The 21,439-nt window shown below is 36.8% G+C and overlaps 1 protein-coding gene across 11 annotated transcripts in view; it reads right to left on the reverse strand.

The window, feature by feature from the left end:
• CCT6B (chaperonin containing TCP1 subunit 6B) overlaps positions 1–21,439 on the reverse strand; it is a 271,495-nt gene that overhangs the window by 218,035 nt on the left and 32,021 nt on the right. For 10 of the 11 annotated variants that reach the window (XM_032457738.1, XM_032457736.1, XM_032457739.1 and 7 more), the window contains exons 9-14: positions 21,168–21,264; positions 20,738–20,885; positions 15,971–16,104; positions 14,569–14,671; positions 13,151–13,223; positions 12,583–12,632 (exon numbers count right to left, since the gene is read on the reverse strand). In XM_032457738.1, the coding sequence (XP_032313629.1) occupies positions 12,583–12,632; positions 13,151–13,223; positions 14,569–14,671; positions 15,971–16,104; positions 20,738–20,885; positions 21,168–21,264 (605 nt within the window). Of the gene's footprint in view, positions 1–12,443; positions 12,633–13,150; positions 13,224–14,568; positions 14,672–15,970; positions 16,105–20,737; positions 20,886–21,167; positions 21,265–21,439 lie in introns of those variants that run through there. The other variant, XM_006181383.2, reaches the window with a different exon arrangement.

The following is a 21,439-nucleotide window of genomic DNA, read 5'->3' on the forward strand; positions in this document are numbered from 1 at the left end:
CAGGTAGCCAGGCCTTGGCTGAAATCTCTACCACCCCCTGTCCCCATCTCATGAGTGACAGTGACCACAAAGCTTTTAAAATATTCCCAGAGAGATACTCAGAGCAGGGATAATGGGGAAATGAAGCCAGAGTAGAGGGAAGCAGAGTCAGAGCCAGGATAAAGACTAGGGGCCTGCCCCACTCCCTATAGGTGTCCCTTAGTGATGGGATTGGATCTTCAAATGTACCCCCATCTCTAAATCATTCCATTGTAGTAAGCAAGGACCCATCCCAACTCCAGTATGCCAGGGGCAGGAAGAAACTGACCTGGGGAAGTGGCCCTGGCCCACACCCAGTTGGGGCAGAGTTAGGAGACAATTTGCGCCTCCTGGTCTCCCCGTGCCCCAGGGGTATTCCTTTAAGCTGGGCCTTCCCTGCATCTCTGCCCTTGTCACTCCAGCTTCCAGCTTCCCTCTTTGCTCCTCTCTTCCCATACACATCAGTCTCTGTATCTTCACCCTCTCTGACAAGCCGGCTAATGCCAAGTGTCTTAAATTCTGCCCAACATCAATGTCCCTGACTCCAGAGCCTCTGTCACCTTAGGGCTCTCCATGCCCCCAGCCCCTCCACCATCACGGCCACTGGCAGCAAGAAGGGTTTATGGGCCTGGGTTCTAGTCTAAAAATAAGGTTTCAATTAAAGTTAAGAGGTATGAGAGAATGCTGCCTCGGGCAGGCAGCCCCTCTCTGAGGCTTCCCCTCAAACAGATGGTTTGTAGCATTTTTAATTAATGAGAGATGTGCAGATGGGGGCACTTAATAGCCTGCAGCAAAATGTAGAGGCTGGAGACTGGCGGAGCAGAGATGACCCTGAGCAGACTCTAAGCCAGAGATGCTGCCTGGGTTGGAGAAGGAGCCTTGTCCTTCGGCCCTGTCTCTCCATGGCCAGCCCAGCACGCGGCCCCTGGGCCAGCCCTGAGGATGAGAAAGCCTTGCATCTGGATTCTCTGCCCTGTACCAGCATATGGGAAAGGAAGGAGTGTGGAAGGGCAAACCGCTCTGTATAGGTAAGATGGGCCTGAAGGGCCTCTTCACACCTTGCTTTAGGATATTTTATGCCTCTCTCATCTGACTGCCTCCTCTCCCCAGATCTCCACCTTGAGCAAGTCTTTAATGTCTCTGAGCCTTAATATTCTCATAGGGAAGATAAGAATTGGAGAATCATAAACTCACAGGCTTGAAAGGATCATAAAGTCCATAGTATTCAACTACCAAGGCTTTACCTACAGAATCTCTCCCACCAAGAGGTGGCCTGGTCTCCAAGGCTAAGGCCTCACTTCCTCCAAGAGTCACACAGCAGTTTTACCTGCAGTCAACTCTTATAGAAAAGTCTTAGGTAGACTTTCAGTCTTATAGAAAAGAATTAGGTAGACTCCACCTCCCTGAGTTAAGTATGACCAGTGTGAAAATTAAGAAGGAGACAATGTATATGAAATTGCTCTGTAAGCTATTATAACTATCTGTAACTATGGGAACAGATGATCTAGGACCAAAAGAGGGGAAAGCAGGGGCCAGCCAAGACAGGGTTCCAGAATAGCATCCCAAGTCTTGCTATTGAGTATTAAAGCCCACCAGGTGATAACTAGCCCCCACCCCTACCCTACCCCAGAGTTCACCTCTGTTTATTGGGCTCATCAAGGGAAAAACAGTCAGAGAAAGTGTGCTTAAGTCAGCATTAACTAGCCATCACTAGATCAACAAAAGCTTCTGGAGCCCCTACTATGAGTCAAGGAGTCAAGGACTGTTCTAGGCACTGAGGATTCAGCTGGGGACAGAAAGCATCTTCCACTCTGGTGCAAGGGAGATGAACAATTAACGAATCAGCATTTTATTTAAATCTCAGGAGGTTATGAGTAGTCTGAAGAAAAAATAATACAGAACATGGACAGGACGCTCTTAATTCCCCCAGCAAGAAATTGTGACAACATGTGTGAAATGTTGCCAAGCAAGGAAGCTCATTAAGGACTCAATGCCCAGGGTTTTTATTAGAGGCTGGTCACATGGTCACCCTGTGGCTGACATGTACCCAAATTCCAGACTCCCAAAGGAAGGCAAATGTTCAGAATAAGCCATTCTGTTGACAGCTTAGGCACAGCTAGCCACTCTTTTCAGTTAGGGCAGTGGAAATACTTCTAAGATCCAAGTTACCAGATGTCAACCAAGGAACAACCACAGAAGCAGACCTTTCAAAGGACAGGAGTCAGGCCTGCCATGTTAACTCTTTTCTGTACACTTGCATTTAAAACAAAACCCCAGAAATCAGATAATGCTAAATACAAAAGAATTCAACGCTAATGTTAGAATTTTAGCCTAAGGAGGTAGGGAGGGTTGAGTATCAGGATCTCTGTGCCCCGAAACCATACTCTTTTAGCTTACCCACATGTATGTGGAAGGCCAAGCCTGCATCTCTAGAAAGTTCCATCTGGAGTGACAGAAAGACCTCTCAGTTCATGCTGTGCAGTGCTTAGGCAGAAATACTTTCCCAGCACTGGAGAGAAAATGGCTTTACAAGCCTTGTGGTCTTTCAGCAACATTAGTCCCCCCAACCCCTGCCCAAAACTGCCCAAGTTTCAACAGTCAAAGTCTAGGGCAGAGACTGAGGGGTACCAATGGGGAAATGGGGGAGCAAACACTCATTTGGCACACCCCTTTGGCATACTCTCAAGTATCCAACCTGCCTCCAGGCAGCATAACCCTGGTCCTACAGACAAAGCAAGGTTAATACTTATTGGGCTCCACTGGCTAGAGCTAGACGCTTGCAGGATTATTCTGTACCAGTTGATTTTACTCTACTTATGTCACAGTCTGCACCCCTAACCCTTCTCTTATGCATACCATTGATGGTAATAAAAAAAAATAATAGCTAAACAGTTGTTAAGCACAAAGTATGAATCAAGTACTGTGTGAATAATTTGCACATACTAACTTATCCCCACAACAATCCTGTAAGATAGGTACAGTATTATCCCCTTTTAAAGATGGGAAAACTGAGGTTAAGTAATTGGCCCCAGGTCACACGGCTAACAGATGGCAGAGGTGGAATATGATCCTACGCACTCTGGCTCCCAAGCCAGCATTCTTAACCGCCAGCACAACCCCACGTCACAGAGGCAACACCATGACCCAGGAGTTTTCCAACACTGTCTTCCCCAAAGGATAGCCCATCACATTCTCTGACCTGGATTAGGGGTGAGGTAGAAAGAGTACTAATTGTGTCTGAAGTTTAATGAAGATAAAGAATACAAACAATGACATATAAGTGGGTGGACTGTAAACAGTTCAAGCTTCCTTCAGTGGTACCACCCACCAGAGGACATCTGGAAATGCAGGGGCATTCTTGACTACCACAAGGAATAGGGGTGTACTGGCCATTAGTGCCCAGGTGCCAGGAATTTGAAACATCCTGCAGTGGACAGAATAGTCAACACAATAAACAGTGCCTCTTAGATGTCAACGGCACTCGCACTAACAAACGCAGCCCAACAAACTGGCCCTTGTGTACACCTCCAGGACCACAGAAGAAAGAGGCAACAGGAAGGAGCCTTTGAAGCTCACTGATTTTGAAGTTTTACCTTATGTATCTTGAGCTTTGTGAAGCACCTGCCGGGCAAGCATACGGCCCAAATCTGTTCCTCAGCCTCCACTTCAAGATTTATCTCCAAGGCATGGACAGGAGCCAAATTCAGGCCGCAGGCTATTTGTCCAGCAAGACACTTGGCTCCATCCTGGCCCCGGCATGAGCAGACATAGGGCTATGCCAGCTGATTCTTGGACTAAGCATTGAGAAATGTTGAGAAAGTCTCAAAAGGAAGAAGACTGCGGTCACTGCTCATTGTGACTGTCATAAGCTCAGCTGCGTACTGCCGAGGACTCTGCTGAACATGGACAAGAGGGCAAGTCAGGTCGTGGGAAAACAATTCCTATCATCTGTGGGCTCTGGGGAAATACCAGCATCCTGGTACTTCCCTTTTCTCCCTGTCCTCAAACATAATGCCCTTCAGTAAAGGCTCCAACTGAGGTCCCCGAGTCTCCTTTTTAAAGAAAGGCTAATATTTATGAAATAACTAAAGAGCAGCATAGTCAAGAATCCACAAACAACTCCATGTAGCGAGACAACCTTTATAAACAGCTTAGCACCATATGTTTGTTTTTCACTAAGGCACTGAATCACTGATCTTCTAAATACTAAAACACTGATTTTCCAGTTTCCCGTCTCTGTCCCTTTCCTATACAGCCTAAACATCTGGCCAGGCAAAGTATGACTGAAGATTAAATCTAATTCATGAGACACTTGATTTCCTAGTTGATAAGCTTAAAGATCTCAATCCACAATAGGATAAGGAAAGCAAGACTATTTACAGAGTCACTAGGGATGTCCTTAATGACTATATCCTTGTTCCCTTAGATCTTTTTGACAATTATATAGGCAGCTGTAAAGGAAGAGTGAATGGATTGCTACAATGCCTTAATACTTAGTGATACTAAACTGAATTATGTACCAGAGCCAAAACCTTGGAATGATAGTGAGAGGCTGGGAGGGCAGTAATGTACGACTATCAGACAGGATCAAAACATAAAACAATAGTGATGGCACCAATAAAGTGATCTCAAAGAAATAGTTATTGTCATGGGAAGGACTGTAAAAAAATACAGCTAAGAAACAAACTATTAGGAGAAGAAAGGCAGACAGAGGGATAACAATTCTTGGCTCATGATTCTTTAACCAAAACCTAGAGATTTAAGAAACAAACTTAGGATAAAGTCTTTTTCATTTTTAATGGAAATGTCATGAATTTTTTATGTATTCAAAAGTTGGCCACTTTCCAGAAGAGAGAAAATTAGTTAAACAATCTGCGTTAAAAATAGGTAGGTCTGGCAGTTGTAGCACGTAACAGATTTAGCTGAAGTGGACAACACTCCACCTCGCCCTCAATTCACAAACACAGGAAAATGCCAGATACAATGTAGTATATTTAAAACTACATGGCTCATTATGAGAGACCACTTCATACTCATTAGGATGGCTATCATCAAAAAACAAACAAACACACGCAGAAAACAACAAGGGCTGGAGAGAATGGAAAGAAACTGAAACCCTTGTGCACTGCTGGTAGGTATACAAAATGTATGGTGGTTCCTCAGAAAGTTAAACACAGATTACCACATGATCCAAAAATTCCACTTCTGGGTATACATCAAAAAAAACCCTGAAAGTAGGGATACAAACAGATATTTATATACACATGTATACAGCAGCAGTATTCATAATAACCAAAAGGTAAAAGCAACCCAAATGTCCAAGAACCAACCCAAATCAACAGATGAATAGATAAACGAAACGTGACATATACATAATAGAATATTATTCAGTCTTAAAAAAGGAGGAAATTCTAACACTTGCCACAATATGATGAACTCTGAAGTCATTATGCAAGTAAGTGAAATAAGCCAGACACAAAAGGATAAATACTATATGATTCTACTCATATGAGGTAGTTAGAGTAGCCACACTCATGGAAATAGGAAAGTAGAATGGTGGCTGCCAGAGGCTGGGGGAGAGGAGAATGGAGTGTTATTATTTAATGAGTAAAAAATTTCAGTTTTAAAAGAAAAAAAATTTGGAGATCGGTGGTAGTATGGTTGCACAACAATGTGAAGGTACTTAATGCCACTGAACTGTATATTTTAAATGGTTAAAATGATACATTTTATAATTATATATATTTTGCACACATACATACACAGAAAAAAAAAAGCCAAAACAAAAAAACTGCGTGCCTGAACTTAAAAGAGAGAAAGGAAGATCCTCCTCAAGAGGAAACCTAAACAGAGTGATAAACTCTGAAGGTGAACTGTAGAAGCCTGGGAAAAGGAGAAACTAGACATAAGATCTAGTCTAGGTGTCATGCTTTTAATGCCCACACAGAAACAAGGCCGCACTTGAAGGAAGGAGTTGACACTAGGCCCCTAAATGAAACAGGAGCCTCGATGCTAGGTAAACTCTACCCATCTGCTAAGTGAAGTAGTAAAGGAACTTGCTCTGTACAGGGATCCTACAAGGTATTAAAACTCAAAGTCTGTACCATGCTCAGGTGCAGATGAAGAATTTATATTACTTGAGTGGGGAAATAAAAAAGGTGACAATGGGTCCCATGCTCTATAAATTGCTGACAGGAGCACAAATTAGTATAACCCACATGGAGGGGAATTGGCAATACCACTGAAATTATAAAGCATGAATAATGCATACACAAAGCAGAAAACAATAGGATAGTATTTTCAAAATGCTGAGTGAAAATAACAGTAAACTTAGATAAGTGAAATGTGTTATACACATACAATGGAATATTACTCAGTCTTTAAAAAGAAGGAAATTCTAACACTTGCCACAACACATGAACCTTGAAGTCATTACGCTAAGTGAAATAAGCCAGACACAGAAGGACAAATACTATACGTAAATTACCATTCAATAGCAGAGGGCAATAAAGACCTTTGGGGGAAGCAAAACCGAGAGTACTACTATCAGGCTTATACTAGAACTAGGATATACAACAGAAAGAAAGAAAGTGAACCCAGTTGGAAAAGGACAGTTGCAAGAAAGAGCGGTGAAAAAAGAAATGTTACAACATATGGAAAATATAAACAGGAACTCGCTGTATAAAACAATAATAATTATTATGATGACTAAGGGGATTTAGAAGGCAAAATGGAACTAAAATATTGAATAAGAACACGTGTAAAACAAGAGGGAATAATTAAAATGTTTTAAGGACTTTGTATTGTTAGGGAAGAACAGAGAGTTATTAACTGTACAAGTAAGCAAGCTAAAATGTTTAAAATAATAATAAGATGTATCATTTCCAAACTAGCAAAGGGAAAAGGGCAGGTAATAAACTAAATTTAAAAACTGGGTCAATCCAGAAGGTAGTAAAGGAGAAAAAGCATAAAAAAGAAGGATAAACAGAAAGTATCAAAATTATATGGTAGAAATAAATCCAATATATCATTAGGCACAAAATATTAACTAAACTTCCCAGTTAAAAGAAATGTCAGACTGAATTTTCTTAAATAATAAAAATCTAGCTATAGGCTATTTGTAGAGACATACTTCTAAAAACAAAGAAAGTAAAAGGATACTAGAAAAATATTATCCTCTCTCAACTCCCACCCACCAGCCCCACCACACCAAAAAGAGACAACATCTCTAGAGTAACATATGACATAAGATTTTAAGGGGAAAAGCATCACTTTATAGAAGGTTTCCATAAAAATATAAATCATCAAAACAGACTCAAAAAGAAATAGAAAACGCCAGACTTAAAGCAATGAAGAAAGCTATCAGTAGTCAAAAATCTATCCCTCTCATTTAAAAAACTACTAGGCTAAGACCACACTGTCAAGGAAGAGATAACCCTCCATCTTACTGACTCAAACTGTTCCAGAGGAAAAGAAGAATTCCCCAACTCATTTTATGAGGCTGGAATGTCACTGATACCAAAACTGGACAAGAATAGTCAACAAGGAAAATTATAGACCAATCCTGCTTATGAACACATATAAAAACCTAAATAAGTATTAGCATCAAGTCCAGTAATATATAAAAAGTTAATATGATATTTCACCAAATTGAAAATGTCACTGGTTATAAGATACACCATTATTTTTATTCTAAGAAAGAAAAATGCTGTTACTTCAACCATAATGTAATGTGTCCTTATCACTTGCACATTTTATTTTATACTCGCTGAAGGAGCTTTTTAGAGTTACTTACACAGATTTTTATCATCTATCATTCTTATATATTCTTAATGAGGGAAACATAAGCAAAGTTAATACGGTAAGATCTTCATATTGAAGTCCAACTCTTCTAAACCACTTTTCAGCTCAAGGCCTTTGATATCCATTCCTGCCATCCAGAGTGGGTAGCGTGTAACATTTCATGTAAGAGTCTCTACTCTGGCATTTTCTTCTAAGCCACTGACACGTATCTGTAGAGTTCTGATGCTAAAATTTTCTTTACTTTACCAGAAGATAAAAACAGAAAACTTTCAGGCAACAATCAAGACTCCTATTTCTTCCTCAAATGGTCCTTAAAGGGTTGTTGACTAAAACGCTAAGGAATTACAGGGTAACCAAGTTCAAGGAAGATCAATTAGAAGATGCCATTGACTGTTAAACATATTCTAACTATAGAAATGTGAAAATGTGAAAAAATCTGAATCTCAGAATCAACAAATACGGTATGTCACAATCAAAGAGGATTTATCTCAGGAATACAAGAATAGTTTAACATAAGAAAATGTATAAAAGTAGGTCACCACATTAACACATTAAAGAAAAAACTCAATGTATGCAGAAAAGCATTTGATAAAATTCAACAATCATAACTTTTTGAAAAAAATCTCTTAGCAAAACAGAAATACAAAGGATCAGACTTAACCTTATATAGCTGACTACCTGCCAACATTTCACAACAAAAACAAAATAAACAATCAAAAAACCCAATAAAATGCCAGAAATATCTCCATTAAAGGCAAGAACAGGATAAAGGTGACTGTCATTGCTTCTATTCAATATTATACAAAAGGTCTTAGGCAGCTCAATAAAACAGAAAAATAGTAGAGATAGTACAAGGAGTAGAAAAGAAAGAAGAACTAAACTGTTATTATCAACCTAGATAATCCAAAATAAACTATAAACAAATAAGAGTTTGCACCATTGCACTAATAAGAGAGTGTAGCAAGGTTACAAAAGCCAATATATAAAACTCCATAGAGGGCCTACAGTACAGCAATGAACAATTTAAAAATACAATTTTTGTAAAAGATGGTATTTATAATAGCTTGTAAAATAAGATACATAGTAATAAATCTAATCAAAGATGTAATACATTTTTATAGGAAACACTTAAAGCTTCATTGAAAAGAAAGCATTTACTAATTTAAAAAAAACCCTGAAGCATTTAGTAAGACATAAATGAAGTGATATAAAATATTTATGAGTGAGAGGAATATATATATATACCCATTTCTACCTGAAATTATTTATAGAGTCACTGAAATTCTAAAATTCTTATCAAAACATATAACACAACAAGCTGATTCTAAAACCCATATGGAAGAGGGAAAAGATGAGGTCCAGGAATAGCCAAAACAATTTTGAAAAAAATAAAGGGGTTGGGGAAATCGCCCTACCACACATCAAGACTTTCCATAAATTTTAAGAATTAAAGCAATGTGGTATTGATACAATAACAACCTACCAGACCAATGGAACAAAATATTTAAACAGAAACAAACTCAAGTAAAGAAAATTCAATCAGTCAAAAGGAATGCAATAGACCTTGGTATATGATAGAGGTGGTATCACAAATCAGCAGGTATAAGAATACTTGGTTAGCAATATGGGAAAAAAAATGATCTACAACATATACCACAGCACATAAAAATAAATTCCAGATGAATCAGAAGCCTAAATGTGATAAATTTTTAAAACTCATAAAATATAAGAAAATATTATTGAAGTAGGAATTTCTTGTAGAAGCACAAAAAAACAAACTAAAAAAATGCTAAATTTCAGTACGCAAAAATAAAAATATGTGTATCAAATTCTCTTGTGTACTTTTCAAAAGTGAAGAAGCTTTAATCTGGGAGAAAATATTGTGAAACACAGATAGATATCTAACAGTAATCAAAAACAAATTCAATGAAAAAAATGGGCAACAATATGAAGAGAGAATTTTACAGAACTGAAAATGGTCAATAGATTTATGAAAATATGTTCAATTTCACTAGCAATCAAGGTAATTGCTATTAAGAGGAGATATAATTTTATACCCTTCAGATTGGCAAAAATTTAAAGTTTAAAAATACCAACACTTGGCAAGGTTGTAGAGACTTGGAACTACAGGGGAGAATGTAAATTGGTATAACCACTTAGTAAAAATAAAGATGAGGAGCCCTAAACCCCAGCAATTCCATTTCTAGGTACAGTCCCAAGAAACACTCTCCCATATGTGCCCAAGGAGACACGTACATAGAAATTCAATGCCGTAATGTTCAAATGACGTAAAGTTAGAAATAACCAAAAGGTCCATCGACAGTAAATACTTTATAGTATAGAAATACACTGGAATACTAGAAAACAGCTAAAATGGACGAATGTGAAAATTTCAAAACCGTATGTTTAGTAAGAAATAAAAGCAGCAAAAGTATATACTTTCAATACATTTTAAAAACCCCAAAATAAACTTTATATTGTTGCAGGTATTTGCAAAAATATTAAAAGTTTTTTTTTTTTAAGTGCATGGGATGATATATATCAAAGACCAAAGAATACCTCTAGGTAGTCTTTTTTTCTAGGGATAAAGGGCAGGAAAAGCATCTGATGAGGAGGGGATAGGAGAAGGTGGCAATATATTTTAAGCACTTAATAATTTAAACATTTCACATAGAAAAAGTCTGGCAATATGCATGATATACTTATTTTAAAAGGCCTATCCTATAAAATAAGGATAGAGGCTAAAAAAGATGTCTGTTTATAATGGGAAAAAATTGAAAACAGAATTAGTTAAATAAATTGCAGAATAGCCATACAATGAGATGTCACGTAACCACAAAAAAGTTACAGGTCAGAAGCGTAGATATTAACTTGGAAAGATGCTGACAACATACTAAGTGGGAAAAACCAGGCTGTACAACTATAGGTTCTCAACCAAGATATTAAATGGTTAAATGAACTCTCCCTCACACGCACTAATAGGCCAAAGTTCTATTAATTCACCTGTCATATTTTAACCTCATCAACGTGCATCCATGGAAAGAAGTTAACTACAAGGAGCCTAAAAATAATAAAAAAGTACAATAGATTAATTCTGGTGTTTCAAAGAAGAAAGATATTGCTATAATACTTACATAGAATAGCTCCATTCAAAGCCAAAAAAAAATTATTTCCCAGTGTTGGTGCCAACAACCCCAACCCTTCCGGATGAGACCTGCTCTATCTAACCATCCAGTCAGAGAGCTACCAGAGTTAGCACAGTAGCGTTAAGTTGCTGATCATATGTACCATAGAGCCAGGTAAAATATCATAAACTATATTCTAAATAAACTGTCAGGTATTAGTGAAACTCAAAGATATACTCACAAAATGATGTCATATTTATTAGAGGAAAGAGTGGCAGCAGGAAGCTACTGAAGGAATTTTGAGAGAATAAACATTTCGCCATTACATTTATACCTTCTGATAAACTGGAAATTGACTTGGATGTTCTAAAATCTCTGCTCCATATTTTTTTCATTAAAAGTTGTCCAAAAAGTCTAAGAATCATAACAGATTCTATTTCAGGAAAACTGCAATAGCATACTAAGTAAACTGTTTCCTTTACTCACAACCTTTTGACATAAAATGTATGAGGGTTTTCCCGTAACAACCATTTCTCCAACTCTCCAGACACCAACTGGGTATCCTACAATTCAATCCTGACACTAACTACCTAGAAGCAACGTAGACCCCACAGGTTAAGTGCTCAGGACCACAAGACTACCCACCACTTCAGACACCAATCACAAGTAGTGGGTCCCCATGTTACCCACACTTCGGTCCAATTTGGCCACAAATCAGGGGTTCCCATGACCTTCCCTTCACGTTTGATAATTTGCTATAACAGCTCACAGAACTTAGGGAAACAGACTTACCAGTTTATTATAAAGATATTATAAAGAATATAGATAAACAGCCAGAGGCACAGGTACATAGGGCGAGGACCTTAAGCGTCCTGAGTGCAGGCAGGAGCTTCTGTCCCCATGGAGCTGGAGTGTACCACTCTCCTGGCACACAGATGTGTTCACCAACCTGGAGGCTCTCCAAACCCCACAGTTTAGGGATTTTTATGGAGGCTTCATCAGGTAGGTATAATTGATTAGAAACTCAATCTCCAGCCCCTTTCCCTTCCCTGGAGGTGGTAGGGCAGAGAGGCTTAAAGTTCTAACCCTCTAATCTCATGCCTGGTTCCTCCGGCAACCAGCCCCCATCAAAAAGCTATCTAGGGACACATCAAGAGTCGTCTTATTAGCATACAAAAAGACGCTCATTAATTCCAGAGATTTCAAGGAACTTAGAAGCTCTTATGTCAGGAACCAGGGACTAAGACTAGGTGTTATATTTTCAAATGTTCCTATCATCCCTATTACTCAGGAAATTACAAAGGTTTTAGCAGCTCTTGTGCCAAGAACTGGGGATACAGACCAAATATATATTTCTTATTATATCATAATATCACACATACAATAAAGGGAAGGGAGTTAGAACTCCTAAAGAAAAAATATTTTCATTATTATTTCTTTACTGTGAAATATTTTGCGTTCTTTATAACTTGATAAAATACTGAGACTTCTAAGACCAACAAATATAAACTGCATTTATTGTATAAAATTAAGAATGGCTCAGGCTCTATAATGGTAGTTGGATATAAGATATGCTAAACCTCAGCTTCTAGAAGAGTTGATTTTGAACTCAATCACCCTTTGAGAGAAGACATACCAGCTCGCATAATTTCATCAACCAGGAGAATGTTGGTGGCAATCACTGTGCTGAGGAAAAAGATTGGACAGAGTGAGTAAGCTTACCAACCCACTCTTATCTTTCCCCCCCAGCAATCTTCAGCTACTAAAGGCACTTTGTTCTGCAGCGATGTTGCTATGGGATAAGACAAAGCTATTATAAGTACAAACCTAACCCTTTGTATTATAATTTCACCCCTTTGCTGATAGAGTAGGAGCCTGATTTTATATTCTAGCAAAACTGAGCTCACTTTTAGCACATCATTTGATTTTTTTCCCCCTATGCATGTGGCCTTATGTCAGTAAACTCCCTTCTTTCCCTTCTCCCTCAAATAAACAGTAAGAGTAACATTTCCTGTAACTTACACTGCTAGAACTAAAATGTAAAAAGGACTATAAAATAACAGAAGTTAGTCTTAATACTGGATACCATGCCTTTTCACACACTCAACCATTTTTCCACTATAGCAGAGCAAAAATAATAGAAAAATCTTTATGTTATCAATTATGTCCCTAAAAGTCTTTCTCTTTTATTATTACAAACTTACCAAGAGTGAAGAAGTTGTTTTTTCACACAATAATTATCCCAAACGCCTGCATCTGCTGCTACCATTGGCTCACCTGCAAAGTAACAACAAACTATTTCAGTATTACAATCCTGATACATCCTGTTAATATTGGTTGCATATTCTAACGATATTTAAATGTACCATCAAAACTACTATTGTCAAGGTCACCAATGACCTCCATGTTGTCAAATCCAACAGTCATCTCTCAGGCCTCATCTGTCAGCAGCACCTGACACAGCTGACCACACCCTCCTGACCACTCTTTACTTCTCTTCCAGGACACTGCATCTGCCTGGCTTGTTCCTTTTGCACTAGTGGCTCCTTTTCTGTGCTTCAGTGGCTTCACTGGTTCTTCCTGTTCCCCCTGAGCTCTTAATGCTGGAGTAACCAAAGGCTCAGTCCTCGACTCTTCTCTTCTCTCTCTACAGTCACTCCAGAGGTGATCTCAATCAATCTTCTGGATTTAAAACATGCATACTCTGACGACCCTTTTGAGTTTTTATCTCCAAGCCAGACCTCTTTCTTGAGCTCCAGACTTGTACATCCAACTGTCTATTTTACTTTAATTCCTACAGACACTTCAAATTTCACTTTGCCAAAACTCAGTGCTGATCTCCCATCACTGCAACCTGCTCTACCCCCAGTCTTCTCCAATATAGTTAATGGCAATTCCAATCTTCCAGTTGTTCAGTTGATTCCTCTCCACAGAGTAGCAAGAGTGATCCTTTTAAACAGAATTAGACTGTCACACCTCTGTTCAAAACTGCTCCCTCTCACACTGCAGAAAAAGTCAAAGTCCTTAGACCGGCCCACATACCCCTGCACGATCTGATCTTCTATTACCTCTCTAATCTCCTTCCTCCTCAAAAACATCAGACACTGGCTTTTCCACTGGCTGTTCCTCCTACCTAGTTCCCACATGGCCAACTTCCTAACTTCCTTTGATTTTGTTCAGCAGACATTCTCAACGAGGCCTACCCTGGCTACACTCTTTAAACTGAAACCCCCTCCCCACGTTCCTGTGCTACCATTCACAGTCATCCTTATACTACTCCTTTATTTTTTTCACAGAATTTATTACCTTTAAAAATGCTAAAGGTATTTACTTATTAAGGTTATTATTTACTGCATATCCTTCCCTGCTATATCATAAGCTCACAAGGGCAAGGATTTTTGTCAGTCTTACCCTGTATGAATCCAAAAAGTCAAATAATAAGCACTCCATAACTATCTCTTAAATGAATGAATATTTTCTTTTAGGAAGTTCAAAAGTAAACTAAAAGCACCCAAAACTTAAATATTAAAGTCATCCAAACCTCCACCCCCTTGCTGTAAGTTCTGGATGTAGTATAACCTCTTTTTTTCATTAAACAGCTAGTTTTTCTTCACTTTCTTACCTGTATTCAAATCAATGCCAACAGGTTGTTTTGATTCTGAATGCTCAGCCTGAACTTTTACTAGTGCTTCTTGCAGGTCATAACCAGAATTCTGAGCAAGAACCTTTAGGAATAAAAATAATAATAAATGTATCTATGGAATACCTTCATACATATTTGAATACCAGATATAAAAAATAAGGTACTGCTCTCTAAGTCTTGTGAAGACATATCCACAATATAGTAGTAATCTCCTTTTGAAGAATTCCATTCTTAATCTAAATCAAATTATTATTTTGTGTATCTAGTAGTTTTTATATTTACTTAAACATTTTCCCTATGTATATCACACCAAATTCTGAGGAAGACATTAGAGTTTCCCCTTCCCCTACCCCAAAACATTAATTTCCCTCCTCACAAAATATTTTAAATGGAAGGAAGTAGTATGGTATTCTTATTTTCTCTAGTCTCCTTAGCCACACGTTTTCCACTTTTTCCTGAGCACTTGCTAAAGGAAACCTGCCTATTTGCAGCATACTTATGCCCCTCATTCACATGAGGAGAGTCATAACCTGTGGCAACAGGGATGGAGATACCTGCGCTCCAAGCCAGGCTTATTTCCAAGTGATCCTAAACCAACAAATGATGAGTGAAAAGGTACCACCAAGCGTATACCAGATTTACCAATGTGTGTCAACTACAGGATCATTATTTGTTGACTTTGCCCTTTGGGGGAAGAAAAAATAAATATCTGATTCACAAAGATTCCACAAATTATGGATAATTTTAAAGCAATTATCAAAAAGACTTTGCTAGCATTGTTAGTAATGTTTTAATTCATGGATATAGAATATTTGAAATAGTTTTTCTGTGTTTCCAAGTGGTTCACAACTAAATTAAAGCAAAGGAAAAAAGGCAGTTCTCTGTCTTTCTGTTGATACATGGAAAAAATCTGATTTCTCTCCTTTTCTAGGAATTATGATGACTACGAAAATGCAATCTAGTATTTGGGAGTGCTAAACAGCCTGAAGTTCTCAATTCCCACAATTTAAAGTGATAATACTTTGCATACCACCAATAAAATAAAGGTCTACTCAAAATCTAAATTCTAAGTTCTAAACTTTTTCATTATGATTAATCATGAACCATTTTTGAAAAAAAAAATTTAGAGTTAACATAACTTTTGTAGCTCAGAGATGGAAGTAAAGTGGTAATTTAGCCATTTCATGAAACTCCTACAAGGATTCAGAACTGTTATCCCAAAAGCTTCCCTCCTTTAGCTGTAGAATAGCTTAGACAAAACTGTGTGGGGAAATACAAGTAAATACCTGACTTTGTACTCTGCTGCTAGATAACATGAGCAATTTAAAATTAAACATCTTATGTCTAACCAGTTGTTCTTTGGCCATTAGGATAGTTGTACCTTAGGGATAATGAGTAAAGCGTCAGCAAAAGCCTGGACCCCGAGACGAGCTCTTCCTTTTATACTGTGCTTGTGTGCAACTAGAGCTTCAGCTATTGCCACTTCAACTGCACCCGCTCCTGGAACCACACAACCTATTGGAGGGGGAATAAAAGATGATTGGTAAGACATACTACACAGGCGAAACAGAGAAAAAAATAACTAGCTATTCAATTGTGTTCTATTATCTTGCCTACATCTATAATGGATTTAAATATATACAGAAATAAAATAAGTTGCACAGCTCAGTGATTACTCAGATGTCTTATGAAATATCCTGAAGTTATACACCAGTAGATAACTAACCGCAGTTCAGACAACTGGCTACAAATAGCTTATTTCATTGTAGAAGTAAACATTTCTTCCACCTTCATCTTTCTCCTTTATGACTACATTTAAAAAGTAGTCATTTATAATTTACAGTGGCATATAACTAATTACAAAATCTGATTTGGAAAAAATTTTAGGCCAAGGTAATCTGGCCATGGTTTTTGGCATAGAATTCTTGGGATTCAATGAAGTATCTGTTTTCTATACTGGAGTAGAACCCAAACTGCTACCTGAGAAAAAAATGTAGGAGTTCTTATTATTCTAAGCAAAAGCTCTGGTTAAACACAACAGTTTTCATATCAGGATATGACTTTTATACCTCCTTGTATGGTTTTATAAAGTTTATGACTCTTTGAATCATCAAACTTGCTTTGGAATCACCTGTCCTTAAAACAAAAAAACACAGAAAGAATCTCTCCTTTTATCTCATATCATTCTTAAATTACTACCCCCTTTCTCTGCTTCACTATGCAATATAGCTGCTCAAGAGATTTCTCTACCCACAAGGTAATTACATCCTCATCTCCCATTCACACTTTTAAAAAGTTCCTTGTTAAATACTGAATACACACAAAAGAATATTTACATGTATAAGGTATAAAAAATAAATGTACCCATGTACTTAACACCTAGCTTAAGAAACAGAACATTACCAGTAGCTTTGAAATTTACCTTGATCCCCTTCTCCTGTGAAAACACAACATATCAAAATGTGTGGGCTGCTACCAAAGCAGTACCAGAAGAGAAATTTAGATCACTAAACACCCATATTAGAAAAGCAGAAAGGTCTCAAACCAATGACCTCAACTTCCACCTTAGGAAACTAGGAATGGAAGAGCAAATGAAACCTAATGTAAGCAGAGGGATGAAAATAGTACCGATTAGAGTTGGAAGCAGTGAAATAAAAATGACCAATGTCAGAAAAGAAATGGTATAGAAATCTGCCACTACAGATTCTACAGATATTAAAAGGATAATAAGGAAATATTACGAACAACTTTATGCCAATAAATTTGAACACTTAGGTCAGGGGTTGGCAAACTTCCTGCAAAAGGCCAGATAATAAATATCTTAGGCTCTGTAGGCCATGCCATCTCTTTTGCAACTATTCAGTTCTGCTGGCATAGCACAAAGTTACAGATGATACATGAACAAATGGGTGTAGCCATGTTCCAGTATAAATTTATTTATCAAAAACAGGCAGCAAACCAGATTTAGCTCATGGGCAGTATGATCTTAGATGAAGTGGACAAATTTCTTAAAAGACACAAGGCTCACTTAAGAAAAAAAAAGATAACCTGAATAGTCCTGTATCTACTAAAGAGACTGAATCTGTAGTTTAAAATCCTCCCATGAAGAAAACCAGGTCCAGATGGCTTTACTGGCGAATTCTACCAAACATTTAAGGAAACACTAATACCAATTCTACACAAGAGTTCAACACTTTCATAACATTAAAGAGGAAAAAACACTTTCCAACTCATTCTTATGAAGCCAGCATTATTCGAAAGGCAAAAAAGATAAAGTCATCACAAGAAAAAAATATATACAAACCAATACCCCTTACAAATGTAAATGCAAAAATTCTTAATGGAGTTTTAACATCAAATCCAATAATATATAAAAAAGAAGAGCAGACACAGCAGCACTACTCAAATAGCCAAAAGGTTAAGCAACCCAAGTTTCCACCAACAGATGAATGGATAAATAAAATGTGGTATATACATACAATGGAATGTTATTCACCTTAACAAAGGAAGAAAATTCTGACGCAGGCTACAGCATGGATGAACTGAAGACATCAGGCTAAGTGAAATAAGAAATAAGAAATGGACAAATACTGTAAGATCCTATTCATACAAGGTACATAGACCAGACAAATTCATAAGAGACAGGATGAAGAATGGTGATTTCCAGGGGCCAAGGGGAGAAGAGAATGGATTTATTGTTTTACAGGTACAGAATTACAGTTTTGCGAGATGAAAAAAATTGAGTATACTCACATACTAAAACATGTAAAATATTGCTGAGATAGATTCAAGAAAACTCAAATAAATAGAAAGATGTACAGTAACTCAATATTGTTAAGATATCAATTACCCCCAAACTGATCCACAGATTCAATGAAATTCCAGTTAAAATCCCAGTAGTTTTTTAGTAGAATTTGACAAGCTGATTCTAAAATTGATATGAAATGCAAAGGATTTCAAATAACCAAAATAACTTGCAAATAAAAATAAAATAACATAAAATAAAATGACTTGGTGAGGATACAGAACTGGAATGCTCATAAACAGCTGGTAGGAATGTAAATGGTCCTTGGCAAAACAGTTCGGCAGTTTTAATAGCTAAGAACTGTAACAATCAAATATTCATCAACTGGCGAATTTGATGAACCAAATTGTAGTACATTCATATAATGAAATACTATGTAGCAATAAAATGAATGAACTACTGATAAATATAATGACATCAATTAATTTAAAAGTAATTACACTGACTAAAAGAAGCCAAACCAAAAAAGAATACATACTGTATTATTCCATTCATGCAAAAGTCTAGAAAATCTAATCTATAGCACCTAATCCATAGCAACAGAAAGCTGACTGGTGGTTGGCTGAGCATAGCATGATGCTGGGAGAGGCAGGAAGGAAAGATTACCAAGGGTCAATGAGATAACTTTCGGGGGTGATAAATATGTTCATTATCTTGATTGAAGGGACAGGTTCATGGCTGTACACTTTCAATATGTATAGTTCATTATATGTCAATTTTAGCTTGATAAATTATTTCTTAAAAAACTAAGTGCTTAAAGTGACTTTTTAAAAAATCCATTTTTCTCTGTATTCTAAATTCTAAGAATCAGGTTGAACTACCAAAGGCTTCATGCCTGAATCATATTTATTTATGTTCTTGAAAACATGCTGCTGGCTTTTATCAAAAGTGACTAAAAGAAGGAGGCCCTTATTTCAAGCCCCGTATTTTTTTAATTTAGGAACTGCTGTGTTTTCTCCTTTTCAATAATGAAACCTATGTTACTGACTATATTTTTTTATGTTCTGGTAGCTTAAATATTTATAGTGACTATTATGTTTGCTAAAAAAGAATTCATATTTTTTTCCTAAGTTCTAATTTTCCATTTCAGCTTTTATTTTGCTATTAGTTCACATCTATGTTTTTACTTATAAGACAAACCTGATGTATTGTTTATAGAGTTTATTACTCTATTTTTTGAGATACAATTCATAAATTCAGCCTTTTAAAGTGTACTCTTCAGTAGTTTTTAGTATATTCACAGAGTTGTGCGATCATCACCACTCGCTAATTCCATTAGCAATCATACCCTATTTCCCTTCCCCCAGTCCCTGGCAATCACTAATCTACTTTCTGTCTGTGTGGATTTGCCTTTCCTAGATTCAGATAAATGGAATCATATAACACATAGACTTTTGTGCCTAGATTCTTTAACTTAACATAATGTTTTCAAGGTCATCCTTGAGGTAGATCCATGTTGTACCATATATTAGTATTTATTCCTTTATAATACTCTATTGTATAGATATATCACATTTCATTTACTCATTCATCAGCTAATGAATATTTGGATTGTTTCCACAGTTTGGCTGCTCTGCACATTCATGTCTAAGTTTTTTGTGTGGACATATGTTTCCAACTCACTTGCAGACACATCTAAGAACTGGTTTGCTGGGTCATATAATAACTCCATGTTTCACCTTTTCAGGAACTGCCTAAATGTTTTCCAGCAGTTTCCACCAGCAATGTATGAGGGTTCCAATTTCTCCACATTTTTGTCAACATTTATTATCATCAAGCTTTTTGATAATAGCCATCCTAATAGTTGTGAAATGGTATCTCTTTGTGATTTTGATTTTCATTTCCCTAACGACTAATGATGTTGAACATCTTTTCACGTGCTTATTATTCTATTTTAAACATGTATGTTTTTATTGAATTATCTACCCTAACTCCTTTTAGAAGGCTGGCAATAAATTATCAATAAATAATAAATGCTAATATTCTTTCCTAATCTTTCTTAAAATTACACTGCACCTGAGGTAATAAAGCTCAATGAAGTAATGAGGGTGCTAAGCTTTAAAAGTTTTTCATGGTTTTAAAACTAAACTTGTAAAAAAAAAAAAGATACTACAGCATTAAATTGAGGGTATTTCATTTAATAAATAGAAATTAATTTAAAAAGTACCATACTATTCAGAGTATTCCAAGAGAAAACTTCACAATCCAAACTATAAATTGTCCAAAGTGAAATGAAAGAATAGTAGTCATTCATATCTTTTAAAATAATATAAATACCATGATAGACTTATTACTATTTTAAAAATACATGAGGTTCATATCTATCACAAAAAAAGAACTTACCATCTTCAATGGCATTTTTGATAGCACGAAGTCCATCTCTCACAGCATCCTTGATTTGTGTGAGAGTATGCTTATTTGGTCCTTTAACCAACAAGGTGACAGAGCGAGGGTTAACACAGTCCTCGATAAAAGTGAACTTTTCCTCACCCTAGAGGATAATACAAGACATAAACTTAATATGTAACATCAGTATGAAATCAAGACCTAGTTTATAATACTAGAATCCAATCTTCATGTGAATTTTTCTTATGACACATAATTAAATATATATTAAAAGCAGTTAAGTTATATTTGAACTCTTAACATTTAGGGAAGTAAATTATAAAATCTGTCCTGTGGAGTCTTGAAATATAAAACGTGAATTAAAAGGTTTAATTAAAAAAAAAAGGATACTGTTCACTTTATAACCACTATCCATAGAAATACTCACTAATGTATACTCATGTACAAGACCAGCATGTCCCAAGCAATCTACACTGAGGTCTTCAAAAGAATTCACGGCCATTCCACCACAAGCAAGAGAGAGTCTGAAATTACATGCATGTCACCACAGCTTTGGTTATGGAAAACATAAAAGACTAATTTCTTAAATGTGAAAAGATACCTAACACAGAAGACTTTGCAACTGTATTGCACTGTTTTTTCAATCCATTTTAAGAAGACGAAAACCTTCTGAGGTTTGGATGAGAAAAAGTTCTGAGG

The sequence above is a fragment of the Camelus ferus genome, chromosome 16 (assembly GCF_009834535.1).
Source record: "Camelus ferus isolate YT-003-E chromosome 16, BCGSAC_Cfer_1.0, whole genome shotgun sequence".
Classification (NCBI taxonomy): Eukaryota; Metazoa; Chordata; class Mammalia; order Artiodactyla; family Camelidae; genus Camelus; species Camelus ferus.